We start from the raw sequence: 14,371 nt of genomic DNA on the forward strand, positions 1-14,371 counted from the left end.
AGAAGTGATTACGAGAATAGATTCTAACCGATTTTCTAATTTCTGTTTCAGACAAATTGGTACTACTTGCTACAACGTCGAGCCTGGTTTCAACCGATAGTTTCTTCTCCAAAGTGACTTGAAAATCGCACTCTTCCTGCATTTTGCCACGTCCTTATGAACTTAGTACTCACGATACAGAAGCAAAGATCCGACGTAAGTACTTAGTTTCTTAAACGAAAGTTTTCGCTTAAGTATATTTCAACATGACTCCTCGAACATACAAGAAACTCTCCTCAACAGTATTCGTTGCCTAGGTGTCGTTTGATCGATATTTGTTGCGACGTTCTACGCATTTCAGATTGTTTCATTCTAATTGAATGTCTCTTTATCGATACAGTAATCTGTACATCTACTTTCGTTCGCTTCCTTCGTCAACTTTCATACTCCGATAAATTAATTAAATTAATTTATTTTCTTCTGTTCGGATTATTCCTATTCGGACAAGGGAGCCCTACTGCACTACACTGGGCTGGTTTTCTTCAGTGTGTCACTAAGTGTCATCGTCGAGGCCTCAGAATATCGCGTATTACCTTCAAATGATTTGTTGCAAAATAGGAATGAAAGGACGAATAGTCACATGCTACTTTGTTACAATACTGGTAAACGTATCAATTAACAAACCAAAACAAAAGATTGTAGGATTGCAAAAGGCCACGGTTTATCCATATTGTTTATAGGGTATCTCGATCTCCTATCTATCTTCCTCGCATATCTCGCCTTGCTTTTGTTGCGTCTAGATGCCCCCCTCGATGGCACTTGTTTTTCCACTCGGTTGCAAGCCGGCGATGATGCTCGAGAATGAATGCTATCAACATAATTCAACGGAAAAGGCTGAACGCCGATTCGCAGGCGTCGCGACGAATCGGGATCGATGGAAACGGGAAATCGGCTCGGCCGCGAGGCTTTCAGCAAGTCGACCCGCATCCTCTTTTTTCCCTCAAGGCGATTCCCGGTCGTCTACTTACCAAGACACGTCTTTCTACGCAGCTAGCCTAAGTCCGAGTGGCCGGCGCGTCGCCTCTTTCCATCCTGTTCATAGGGATTTCGCTTTTTACTCGATCGACAGACTCGTCATTTGTAGCAATTTCTCTTCTTCTCGGGATTCGAGCACTTCCTTGTAAGTGTAACACACCCTCGATCGCTTCTCTATCCATTTCAAATGGATACATTCTGATTCATAAGTAGACTACGGATTTTTTACGCGTCGATGGTAAATTCGAAGATGTATAAATGTATAGAATACATGTAATACGCGACAATACGTAAAATGTCCGAAATAGAATATTTATTAGAGTATTTAGTAGATAAAATAAGGTCTATCTATTTAGGTTCTATTCTTTCTTTCGTCTATTCATAACTTATTGCATGATTGTTAATTTTAATCATAACGTTTATGGAAATAATAATAATAAGTTTCTTGAAGCGTGCTATGTAATTTAGTTCTGTTTATGATAAGAATGTTTAGGTAAGTATCAATTTTATTTTATTAACCGCTTCGATTATTTATTCTTATTTTAAACACCTTATGGAAAGATATCGTCTGATTCAACAGCCTTCAAAATGAGGGTTAGAAAACCTACTTTACTAAGCGTCCTAAAAACTAGTGAACACATAGGAAGATTATTAAATACGTACAAAAGTTTTCGTTTATTTCTTCTCGTGGAGTATACCATGACACGAGTGAAATCACAAAAATCCTCTGATTTTTATTTTGAATTCTCTTGGTTGCACCAGATTTTCTCATCAGAGATTCGTCACTCCCTTTTATTTATTCCTTGGCGTTGTTATTCTAGTCATTATTACGTTACATCGAATCACAAACATAAATTTGTTTTTCAAGAGTCTACCGAATTAATATATACAATTTAAAAGAAAAAAGAAATTTTATTCCGTGGGATAAGAAGAAAATATTTAATTGAATAATCGATTACTTCCCTGGATATTTTCCAAGAGAGGTAAGGCAGCAGTGTTCTGTGTGTCATCGTATACATACGATGCATACCAGATTTCGTTCTTGCGGCGGCAGGTAGATAACTCGCCACAGGGTCGACGGAAACGGGAAATTGCACCACAGCTCCATATTCGAAGCATCCCTCCTTTTTCTCACAGTCGCGCCGTCCTGCGCAGTTTTCTTCGTAGCCTGCCGTCGCTATCTCGAAACATGTGGAAATTAGATACTCGGCGTTAGATTGTATGCAATCGAACCAGTGACATCTATTCGGCAGCTTTCTGGGCAACAATCGAAGTCCTTATACATTTTGATATCCTTACAATGATAAAAACAACTCCATAAATGGAACGTCGCGTCGTCTCAATCGTCTGGATCATCGTAATAAGTACGAGTTATGTTTAAAAGACGAAGTTGGTATTCTGATTAGGTTTATTGACATTTTAAGCAGAAACGAAATTCATCACAAAAGATGTTTTGTCATCGTATTAGTTTATAATAGAACTTCCGTGGTTTTTTAAAACATTCTGTATTATAGCAAAGTCATTCCTTTTTCTTTATTGTTACAAGCTCGTTTATTCCCTTGCGATATTTTCTGAGGAAAGAAAGCTTAATTTTTGAGAACACGACAGTAGCCACAGTTGGAGCGAGTGTTATATTATTCCAAATATATCTTTTACAAAGACCAACTTTTTCAAAAGTCATTAGGAACATGTCGATTACTATATATAATGTATAAAATTTGCCATTTTGTCATCCAGAAAAAAAAGTAGGACAACTTTTCAAACAATTTACTACCGTCAAGTCAACTTTGAATATCGTTATATTATTTTTGAAATTCCACGTATTCGGAAGTGGACAGAGCTTTTCTAAATAGTCGAAATACGAATAATCGGAGCCATAAAATTTCACATTTTTTTATGAAAGAATTGACAGAATTGAGAATATTCGCGTTGCGTTCAAAAAGTCAACGATTGCTGATTAGGATACCATATTGTGGTTTCCTATCCGAAAACACGCATGACTAGATTCCGATAACCGTTAATGACGGTGCATTTATGATAGATAGCGTTTCTGCTACGTCTTTGACGTTTGCTGACACAAAAAGTTGAGAAGATTACAAGGGAGTTACACGTGTACTTGACGTCGCGTAATAGGACGCTTTTGCTTCTACCGATAACAGTGCCACTTTCATATCAAGTTTTCGATGAATCGATATTGCGCTATCTATCGTCGACTATAATTTAAAAAATCGAATAGTACTCGCATAGTGATCTTGGAAGAAAAATGACACTTTCGATTGATTCGTCGAATTGATGTGACTTCATTTGTATTTTAACAGATGGCATTCGACATCCGTGTCGCTGATTATAATTCAAACTTGATAAAGTCGTGTTCTATAGCTGAATCTGGATTATTATTAAAAGACCGATTAATAGAACGATCGATCAATGAATTTCCAGGAACGATTGCTCGTAAGAAAAGCTCAAGTAGAAAAGGTGCTTCGATTCTTCGGTAAGTAAGTAAAATACACATTATACGTAATGTTCTTATATTTTGCAGTTGACACAGCGTTACGATAGCAAATAGATAACACTCGTTTTACTCTCATCGAAAGGAATTTTTCGTATACAGTGTCGATAGTGACGACTATATGTTAACCTGGACTGATTCACCGCAGTTTGAGAAAATAGGTCAAATGTAATTTTTAAAACAGAATATTTAACACCATTTATCATATAATCGTATATCCAATAATCTCAGTTACGTAAGAAGAATTAAAACAATTTATCGATCTTTTCAGGAATTATTTTTAGACGTATCGTTCCATTAGTCTCGAAAGGACTAACTAGCTGTCAAAGAATCGTAAGATAAACGGTTAAGCAGGCACCAGAAGTATCATGGATGAAATGGTAACATATTTCGAGCGTGGACAAAGATTTTCGTTCCGGTAAAGCGATTCAATGACTGGAAAATAATTTTTAGTCACGTCCATTAGCTTTCATGAGCCGGCGCGTGACCATGACCTCGACGATCAAGCGTCTAGCACTTCTAAACCGAGTTCACCTAGCTTTCAATCACTTTTTTCCGATGCTGTATCGGTTCTGGCGCAACGTCTATGTTTTAGTAACAACCAGGAAACTCTTCATATCCATAGAAGCCGGAAAAACCGATCCTATATTGCTTTTCTTTCCTTAGAAATAATTTCTTCGAGATTGACACTCTTTCGACGATTGTTCGGCCTTCGTCGAAAGATGATTAGCGAATGGAATAACGGCGGAAGATTCGAGCCGGCTGTTGAATTATTAAAGCGTCCAAAGAGGGAGAAAGAGAACTAAGAGGATTAAAAGCCTAGAGACATATTAGAATTTCAAGAGGCGAGCCGATAAAAATATTCAATCGTGGTTAAATTTACTTTTCGATGGGTATCGTTGCGACCTTGATTTCGAAGATCTCGTTGACGATCCCATCCCATCTTCCGGCGATTTCCTCTCGTCTGATGATCGAGGATTAATTCCAAATGTGACGACGAATATTGTTGAATTTTGATAAAATTTTGGAAGCACAAGAATCCTATCGTTTGATCAAATTAATCTTTTGTTAAACGTATACCGCTTTCCTGGTCCTTAACTCGTATTCGAAATACTTGACAACGTCCACTGTCAAACGAGAAATTACAAGTTATAGTAAGATTATATCGGTTAACATTTCGTAAAAATTCGCTAATTACACAAATGATTCATATAAACGTATCTGGTCAAGTCCAGTAACTGTACCAACAGTGATTCCACGTACGTCTTATTCTTTGCCTTTGATCTATTTTGTTACTATCCTTGTTTTACTTTTGTTTCATCCAACTCCGTACAATTTTAGAAGTCCACAACAATGCACCCTTAAGGATCTACGAAACTGTAAAAATTAACATATTTGTGGTTTTTTGGGTTTCAGTATATACGTTTATCAGTATATTGCATTTGAAAAAAGTTTTCATTTTCAAGGCTCCCCCGGGTAAGTGAATTATTATTATTATTATTATTATTATTATTATTATTATTAATAAAAATGTCGTCTAATCATCGTGATAGATTGGAATCTAAAATGTTATGAAAAATTACTGATTGGTTATCTTGGTCGCTCTGATGGTTCCATTTTTATTAGATACTGGCCTGGACGTGGAAAAAAACCACATCAGCGATCAGCTGACATCGAAACGGCATTTTAAACGGCAAGTTGGGCATCCACTCGATCGATGGATCCTTTCTCTATGGTCTCTTTAAATCGACGAATTGCCAATAGTCTAGGAAACGTTCACGGCCGATAGCGGATTCAAAGCGTATTCAAATACGATTCCGCCTCCTCCATCCTAGACGCGCGAGCCTTAATTCTCAAGGCAGAAGCAGCCGACCACCCACTGCTATTTTGCTTTTCAAAAATGTACGCGATGAGCTAAGCGAGACAAAGACAGGCCAGCCACGATGGAGGAAGAAAACGGAAGCCGTCAATTACATAATGCATTCGAATCGTGATCCATACGAGTTGCTCGATCCGTCTCGATCTCTGGCTGTTGGTACACAAAACGGGGATCTCGGGGAGCGTGATGGGCGATCCTCGAGGTCATGGTCACGTCGTGTCTCGCAGACGTCAAATTTAGTCGCCTCTAAAAAACATTAGTCTTAAATCTCTTTCTCGCGAATTTTTTGGAAATTATGCAATCTTTCAGAGCTATGCATTATAAAAAATTCATCAAAGAGATTTGGCTGAAATGATATATTATAGTACACAGGCTCGCGGCAGTATTTCACACCTTTTATGAATATATTATGCGAATTATACCGAATACTTTGAAATTTCATTGTCAGTATAAAACGAGACTGCATTGTCGTGGTTACAGAATAGGAAGTATCGGCACACGCATGACATTAGTACTAATTAATTATGTATATTAATATGCACATGGTATTTCATATGATTATAAAAATTTGATCAAAAAATGAGATGCATAGAATCTGATAGAAGGAACATTTTGTTGGGAAATAATTGTTAAATATAATCTGCGATATCAGTGTAACGAGTACAGTTAATAAGTGTCTTTAATCGACAAATGTAAATGATGACGACGCGAAACATTTATTTCGTGGCAACGAAAATGAATTTTCTATGTAAAATGATTTCTATTTTTGGTTTTGCAACGGGGAAAAAAGTGAAGTAATTCCATCTGAATGTCTGTTGACGCGCAAGGTGGCACGAGCAAAGGAAGCCGACGCTTCCTTTCGCATCGATCTGATGCAACAAAGTTTTACGATCGTATACCTGAGTAATCGAAAAGCTCGAAGGCATCCACGTGTACCGAAGACAACTATATTGACGATTCGTCGCAAGGTGAAGCGAGCATGACGAAAAACACAATTAGCAAGTATAATCAGTCGTCAGCTGACCTATGACAATCTAATCTGTCATCATTTTAAGGGCATGGCGCAATTTGATATAAATTATCAAAAACACGTGTTAAATCATAATCAAGCCGAAACGATCAGCAAGTCTAATAAACTATCCGACGACCTATGACAACATCTGTCATCTGAGATAACTTCGTCAACTTTGTAGGCCAAGGAAAATTTCTGTCGAAATGTTTCAGTCATCGCTTATCGATTACGCAAGCAGATCCATCGATTTATTGATTTTCTAGGATTAGCGATGAAAGAAGAGCTTCGTTTCACCTGGAAACTATCGCGTACAAGACACACAAATGATTATTCAAAATTCAAAATTCGATTGAAACGTTGCGCCTTATAATTTACCAATTATCTAAGAGAATTTATATATTTATCGATTTTCTAGGATTAGCGATAAAAGAAGTGCGTCAGATTGTTTGGAAATTATTGTGAGCACAGAAAGATAATTATGCGTTCAAAATTTAATTAAAATTTCTTTCGAATCATCGTCGATCTATTTAAGAGAATTCATAACTTCCATCGATTCTCTAGTGATTAGTATACGATACGATACTAGGAGCTACAGAGGAGCGTTGTATAGAAATAAGAATTGCGCTGAATGTAGAAAGATAGTTGTATATGCGATGTACCACAGATTGGCCGATCGACTAATCGGCAGGATGACAGGTTGAAGCCACTTCCACTTCCACGCAACATGGAGTAACTTTGTAACGGAATGCGAGTTACGGATAGAAGTTACTCGGCCATTACGATGCGCAGTAGGAAGAAAAACAGTAGCGATCGAGCGTGATCGGAGAGTCAATCGAAAGGAGGAATCGGTCTTCTTCGTTGTTGCATAATGTTGAGGCACTGGACGAGATACGGAGGAGATAATTTGATGAATGAATTCGATATAAGAAGTCGAGAATAATCGATGATATACAAATTACCTAAACGAAGATATAATTCGTCCTATATATTCTCCAAGTGAACAACAACAAAATTTCGATATTTAATAATATCAAGATTAATCAGGACATATTATTAGCGTTTAATATGAAGACGAGTGATAATCTATTTACCCCAACTGCGAAAAGAGAAACGATCGTTTCTGGCAATATATGTAGCATATATCGATTAATGGCAAATAATAGTTTTGTTGATAGTGTACATTTTTATTAACATTGGTTTAATCCAAGGATAAAACCATTTATTATAGCTAATTACTGATTACATATTCTGTTTTCAATTCATTGATTTCGTTCTCGAGTGACGATACAAAAATTAATTTATTTTTTTTTTGATTGACTGTAACCAGCCAGACACAGACATTCGACGTAGACAATCTTTACATAATTATAATTTTCGCCCAACGCAATGTCTCGAATTGATTGTATCGCGAACTATGAATATTTGAAATTCGCTTTGTACCGTCGTAAGACTTTATCGAGAGTGAAGGTACACGAGTATAGAAAGAAAAAGTAGCGGGAAAAGTTCTGTACGTGATGCTTTCATGAGAAGCATCAATGTTCCCCTTATCATTGGAAAATTCATAAATAATTGATACGAAACGAAGAGGCGACGATGTTGCAGCGCGTCCCCGAGACTTGCAATTCGTTTATTGTTCTGTGCGTGATGCTTTTATGAGAAGAATCAATGTTCTCCTTATCGTTGGAAAATTCATAAATAATTGATACGAAACGAAGAGGAGACGATGTTGCAGCGCGTCCCCGAGACTTCAGCTCGTTTATTGTTCAATGTGTGATGCTTTTATGAGAAGAATCAATGTTCTCCTTATCGTTGGAAAATTCATAAATAATTGATACGAAACGAAGAGGCGGCGAAGTTGTAGCGCGTCCCCGAGACTTCCGATTCCTTTATTGTTTATAGATTTTCCCTGATTCCACCGCGATATAGGCAACCATAAATTGCATCGGCTACGAGTTTTCCATAAATTTGAATAACATTTTCACTTCCTGCGCTATCGCGTGGACCCCCCACCTAGCTTAGTTGACGACAATGCGAGCAACGATAAGACTGTCACGGTGACCTCGCCCTTAGAAGGAAGGATTCTGAATTTTATTTGACCGAATCCCGCATACCATTATCGTTCTCGTATCTATTATTCCTTGCCTTTCCCTATCCGTCATTGCTATCTTCTCCGTTTCTTTTTATTCCGATCTGTTCTAAATTGACCAATTGATTTTAATCATTTTCTCATCCACCGACGATTCATCGATTCTTCCGTTTTTACTCTTGTTCTTACTTTTTCGTTTTTAGATATATATTAGGTTATATAAGATCTAATTAATCAACGACGCACAGTAGGTACAGCAAGTGTTTGCACTTATCTTTATTTCTCAATAAAATGTATTTTTGTCAGCTTCTACATTCCCTTTTCGCACATGATACCAAATTTTTATCCTCGTATAAAAGTATTAACAAATGGTGTGAAATTTATGATACTTTGCCCTAGTTAAATAATATACATTGCAACACTTTCTACAATTATTTTTCGTATGTATTATTTTCTTATATCGTCCTTCGTAAATGGATGAAGTAACTTGTATACCCATCACTTCAAATCTTTTGTCCTTTAGGAAATATATAATTATTACTTGTGAAAAAAATGTTGTAAATATCGAAACGATTAATATGCCGGTGTTAATTATATATTTTAATTACATCCGGATCCATTCTTAGAATCTCAGAAAACTGAGGAACTTGATTTATCTATGTGTCTATTAACCTTTTTTGAACCCTATTATACTTTTCCAATTAAGGGACAACCTGATTAATAGGTTAACACATACAAGTGCAAAGGTATGGAATGTTAAACGATGACTTGTAGAAACTGTTCGATGACCAGATGTGTACAATTCCAAGTCCTAATTCGAGGAATGCATTTTTTTTTTTTTACCGCTGCTACTGTCAGCAAATAACAGGATCGCCGATCGTTTGGTGTCAGTTTCCTTCTGCAAATAATCTTCTGTTTCTTCAGGTGTTTATAACCCCACAATATCGAGTGTCACGAATGATCGAAAGCCTGGAATTCTTCATTTTGATCGGCAACTTCGTTCAAATTAAAATCCATCTCCATGGATGAAACAACAATATACATCTTAATCACGTTAGATCATTGATCGTCCACGATTAAAGTAATTGCGATACGCACTTTTTACTTTTTAATTGAATTTTTTGCACAATCGAATAGCTTCGCTTTTACGACAGGCAAGATAATTTTGTTATTCTCGTTTTCCAATGTTTCTTACCATTCCCTTTTATATTATTCGATATTCCGATGTAATCGATCCTTTAATCGCACAACTTTCCAAAGATTGCAACATCAAAGAAGGAGGATAAAAAAACAAAAAGAGTGCATTATTGAATCGACGCATTATTGAATGGATCGTGTTTCGTAATTCGATCGGGGACTTTCCATGGTTCCTGGTAAACGAATTTGGAAAGTAGACGCGTTCCTCGAAATCACGCGGAAACGACCATAAAACTGAGGCACGTCCCGTTTCGCATTCTAATCGATGTCTTGACGAAATTCTACGGCGCATCGAGTGGGCAGATTTGAAAGTCGATGGCGGAGAAAAATCTGCGAAACACGTGGATCACCTTTTGCCCCTTCTGTTCAATCTCACCTTTCTCCATCCTTCTCTCCTCGATATTTCGCCATTTCTCTTTCTTCATTGTTACTTGTTGGCGTAGCAAGAAATTTCGTTTGCTTCAGAAACTAGCATTCATCGAGATTGAATTTGAATATCATTCGTCAGTCAGTTGAACTCAAAGTATCATCCCTTACATTGTGACGTAAATTCTTCCTGCTTCTATATTGACCACAATGTATGTGATACATTTATTGTAATTTATCACAGCGTAATTACATCAATTAGTCATTCATCGCTGCACAAGAACGAGAAATTCTAAAAAGTTCGTTAATTTACATCGATTTACGTTAATCTGCATAAATGAATTTTCTAGAATTTCTCCTTCTGTTTTTCTTTACTTCTCACACGCCTTCTTTGCGATATCTGTGTCGTTCAGATTATTCTGGAAAAATAAACATCAATCGTTAGTAATTTCTATTTCAAAGAAACGACTACCTTCGGATAGAATTCCTTAATTTTAACTTCGTTCGTTTCAAAATCCCTGTTATTTGTTTTAATTATCTCGCAAGAAACAGTCAAGAAAATAGATATTAATAAGTGGTGATTTCAATTTCAATACAGATGCAATTTTTATTTGTTCCTCAAAAAATCTCTTATTCGTTCTTGCTGTTATCTTAAAAGAAAAATAAAAGAGAAAAAATTAGAAATTAATAATTCTACTCCTATTGAAACGATCTTAATAACAAGCATACGATTACTTTCACGATGTAGCATATTTAGACATCGACATACACTTTCTGTTTCACTTTGCGAGTTGTCCCGTTTCGCAGCGGATGTTCGAAAAGTTTCTAATGATTAACGTTCGCGTGAAATCGGACAGAAAGCTGACAGTCGGTTCTAGTTTACTTATTTAGGGGTAGACGATTTTAACGGTGCATGTCGCATTTAAATATCAGATGTAAAAGGAAACACGTGAATCACCTTTGCCAGTTCCCCACCACCTGCTTCGGCTGCCCCTTCCCAGGCTTTTCTCCTGCCATTTCTCTTTCTTCGCGACCCGTGTTTATACAGCGACGCACGTTTCCTCAGTATGGATCACTTACGTGTTCGAATTGCGATTGTTCTCGGTATCTCGGGTTTAAAAAAGCGTCATTCGTATTCAAACAATGTCACGAAGGCTAGAAGGTTCGATTAGAAATTTGATATTATCCGTGTACACGACGAATTTTCGCATTGATAACACAATCGTATCAATTCTTGCTGAATTTTCGAAAAAATCTGATACGTCGTCAAACTTTTAGCTTATGATCGTTTTATTCGAGCCACTGGCTATAAAATCATTCATTTTCGAGTACACACATTTGTCTTTTATTGTTAAAGAAATCCGAATTTTTATTCCATTGCTGCGATCTAATTTTAAAAGCCGCGAAATTTGAGTTTGCGAAGAAGCTTCGGAATTTTAGGAACTGCAACTGTTCCTGAAATTCCACAGGGCGATTAAATAAATTGTCACGATGCAATAATTTAATAAATATAATTAACGGGTGATCAGAAAGATTGTACCTCTGTGCAAAAGACAAAAACACGAATGTCTATAGTTGAAGGATTAATTAGTATCAACTGCATAAATTCAACATAACGATATATCGATGCAACAAACATTATAACGCGATAGATGTTATTTTATTAAATTTATTTTAGAATTTACTATTATCTAAATCATAGTCTTACGACAGATAATCTTGTAAAAGTAAGTCGCTGGTCTTTTAAGAAATCAAACACCAACCACCTTTCTAAATAATGATACTATACAAAAACTTATAAAACTTATAAAAAGTGGAATTAGTCATTTTGGAAGCGTCCTCCTAAAAGCGTCAATCGTAGACGAATAAAAATCTTTTTCTAATACTTTCCTGTAAATGACTTCTATTCTATAACGCAGGCTTTTTCATAGACATATCAGTTGTCAGCCGGCCAAGACATCATGATTCACAGATCCAGGTCAGCAAAACAAAATCGATCCAGTGATTTGCCGGTAAAGAATTAGCATACGCACGTAACCGATCGTACTTCTCATCTGGGTTCTTTGCCTAAACTTCGGTCCCGTCATTGTCCCGGAATTTCCCGTTATTTTTTATTCCCTTTCCGCTCGATAGCGGAACCCGACGTTTCAGTGAACTTCATGAAATATTACGGTGTTTTATTTCGGTATTTTGCTCTTTTAAACTTTCATGTCCCTCGAAAAATCACAATATCTCCGCACCTTGACGCGCTTCGCTAGCGAAAGACGAGTATTATATTATTATTTCCTCCCATTTTGCATTTACTGGTTGCAAAAGATTTAGATGATCCCGTTATCGACAATTTGTCGATTTTAGGAGTTACGATTTTCTATTTTTCGAAGGAAAATCCGCGCAAATTAGGATCGATACGAGTTAGAAGAAATTTCGTGTTGTATCTTGTGGTTACCTTCAGAGCCATGGTCTTGAATATTTCATATTCGTATCGATATTAGCTACAATTCGTACGGAGAAGGTTTTGAACATGCCTGTGCGCCGAGTAAGGCCAACAACTTTTTGCGACTCGCCGAAGCTTTCATTTTGTCGAATCAAAGAGCGGGCTCATCAAATTTGAATTTTATTATAGGGTCATTCGTTAGCTGGAACATCCACAACCACGATAAGGCTAAGAACACGCGGTTCCCTTCAAATTCTAAACCAATAAAACTAAAAAATCATCATACTTTTATAGTTCAAAAATTGACGTGTACAACCAAAATGTCTAGGTTTGTCTTTTTACATGCAAATGAGCCTCTTGACTGAAAAGCTGGACTGATCGACTCTGCTTTTTGTAAGATTTTCAATCTAAAATAAATTATTTAATTAGCGTAGACTCTCCAAGGAAATGTTTAAAATAATTGTAATATTCCATACTCTATACATTTTTCTTTACTTTTTGCAATTTGTACGGAAACTTGAAGATGCAGAAATGCACACAATACAAAAATATATGAAATTTCCAGAGTGCAGTATCTGTTTTGATATTGGGTAAGTAAAATAAATTTCTGTCCAGGTCCCATTTTTCAAATTTTATTCGTAAAAAATATAAATTTGCATAAATATTTGCGTCAGAATCGTGGCTTCTGCGCGGTTTGATGGTTCTTTCGCAATAGATTGTTTTGATCGAAAAGCTTGAAACATACGGAATTGCGCAGAACCAAAACAAAATCAAAATTCAGGAGCTGTCCGGGTTGAGCGATGTCAGTGGAGCAAAAAGAAAGTACCGCTATTCTTAGGCCTGCGTGATCCTTATCTGTATCAGTAATGCCCTTCATCGTTGAATTCCACGATCGCTGAAAACCGTAACTTTTGGAAAATGGGAGCAGCCATGTGCCACGAGGAATGGGAACGTAAACAACTCTGGCGAGCTAATGGTGCTAGAGAATGCTCATTCCTCGAGGAACAGAAAACGTTTTAGACACGCCACTGAGAGACATCGTTTTGCGATGTCCTTCCTTTGTTTCTTTTTTTTCTGTGCCAAGTTTCTTCATTTTTTTGACAAATGATTGGTAACTTTAATAAATTATATCCTTCATGTGTAAAATAGCAAATCAATGAATAATGACGATCTTTATGTTTTTTTCTGTATAATATTATATTACGAATCTTTAATTTTGCAACAATATGTAAACCATTAATTTCGACCTCAATGTCTACAAATAAACTTGGATTACGGTTTCTATATTTAATCGTATATTTATTCATTGATTTTTCCTTAAGCTAGCACTTTAACAATCGAACGTAACGAAATGATTAAGAAGTTAGATATAATACCATTCTACCTACATTATTCTTCTTTAAACTTTCTCTCGGTGTTTTGAATAATACCTTTTTTATAATACCTTTTCTCTTATTCCATTATTTTATTGCCCAAAGATTTACAAAATTATTTACAAAATATGAAGAGATATTTTTTTTCGAAATATCTTCTATTTTTCTATTTATTATGACAACGTGAAGATGAAGCGCAAGATGTTAAATCATATCAAATTTACATTCTGTATTAAACGAAAATATAACGTGTTGGTTCTATTAATATTATCCTAAGAAAATTAGAAATACAACACTAATTTTAGTGTCGTTAGCTTCAAGCATACTGTGATCAGCCTTCGGTACAACGAGGCCAATTGAATTGTTCGTGAAACTTCGAATATCGTCAAGCAAGATCACGGCGAGCCGTTGGTCATATATTTTGTGAAGTCCGGAGGCCCAGATCCTTAGATCTGCATAGCGTATAAAGCGATTTTTCGACCTGAAAATTCCTATCTGCAT

General features: G+C 36.3%; 1 protein-coding gene and 1 long non-coding RNA gene across 8 annotated transcripts in view; one reads left to right on the plus strand and one right to left on the minus strand.

Moving 5' to 3' along the window:
- LOC122574657 (dynein axonemal assembly factor 1 homolog) overlaps positions 1 to 145 on the minus strand; it is a 10,790-nt gene extending 10,645 nt beyond the window's left edge. Inside the window, exon 1 of the mRNA XM_043742485.1 lies at positions 29 to 145. Coding sequence (XP_043598420.1) covers positions 29 to 142 — 114 coding nt within the window. The 5' untranslated portion in view covers positions 143 to 145. The remainder of the gene's footprint in view (positions 1 to 28) is intronic.
- The window catches only part of LOC122574663, a 14,395-nt gene extending 719 nt beyond the window's left edge, over positions 1 to 13,676 (plus strand). Inside the window, exons 2-5 of one of the 7 annotated variants that reach the window (XR_006319122.1) lie at positions 52 to 3,691; positions 3,795 to 4,782; positions 4,865 to 4,999; positions 5,150 to 13,676. This is a non-coding gene — a long non-coding RNA (uncharacterized LOC122574663). Of the gene's footprint in view, positions 1 to 51; positions 3,692 to 3,794; positions 5,000 to 5,149 lie in introns of all 7 variants that reach the window. The other 6 variants (XR_006319121.1, XR_006319125.1, XR_006319123.1 and 3 more) reach the window with 6 other exon arrangements.
- The last annotated feature ends 695 nt before the right edge of the window (positions 13,677 to 14,371 follow it).

This window comes from Bombus pyrosoma, linkage group LG14 (genome assembly GCF_014825855.1).
Source record: "Bombus pyrosoma isolate SC7728 linkage group LG14, ASM1482585v1, whole genome shotgun sequence".
In the NCBI taxonomy this organism is placed as follows: Eukaryota; Metazoa; Arthropoda; class Insecta; order Hymenoptera; family Apidae; genus Bombus; species Bombus pyrosoma.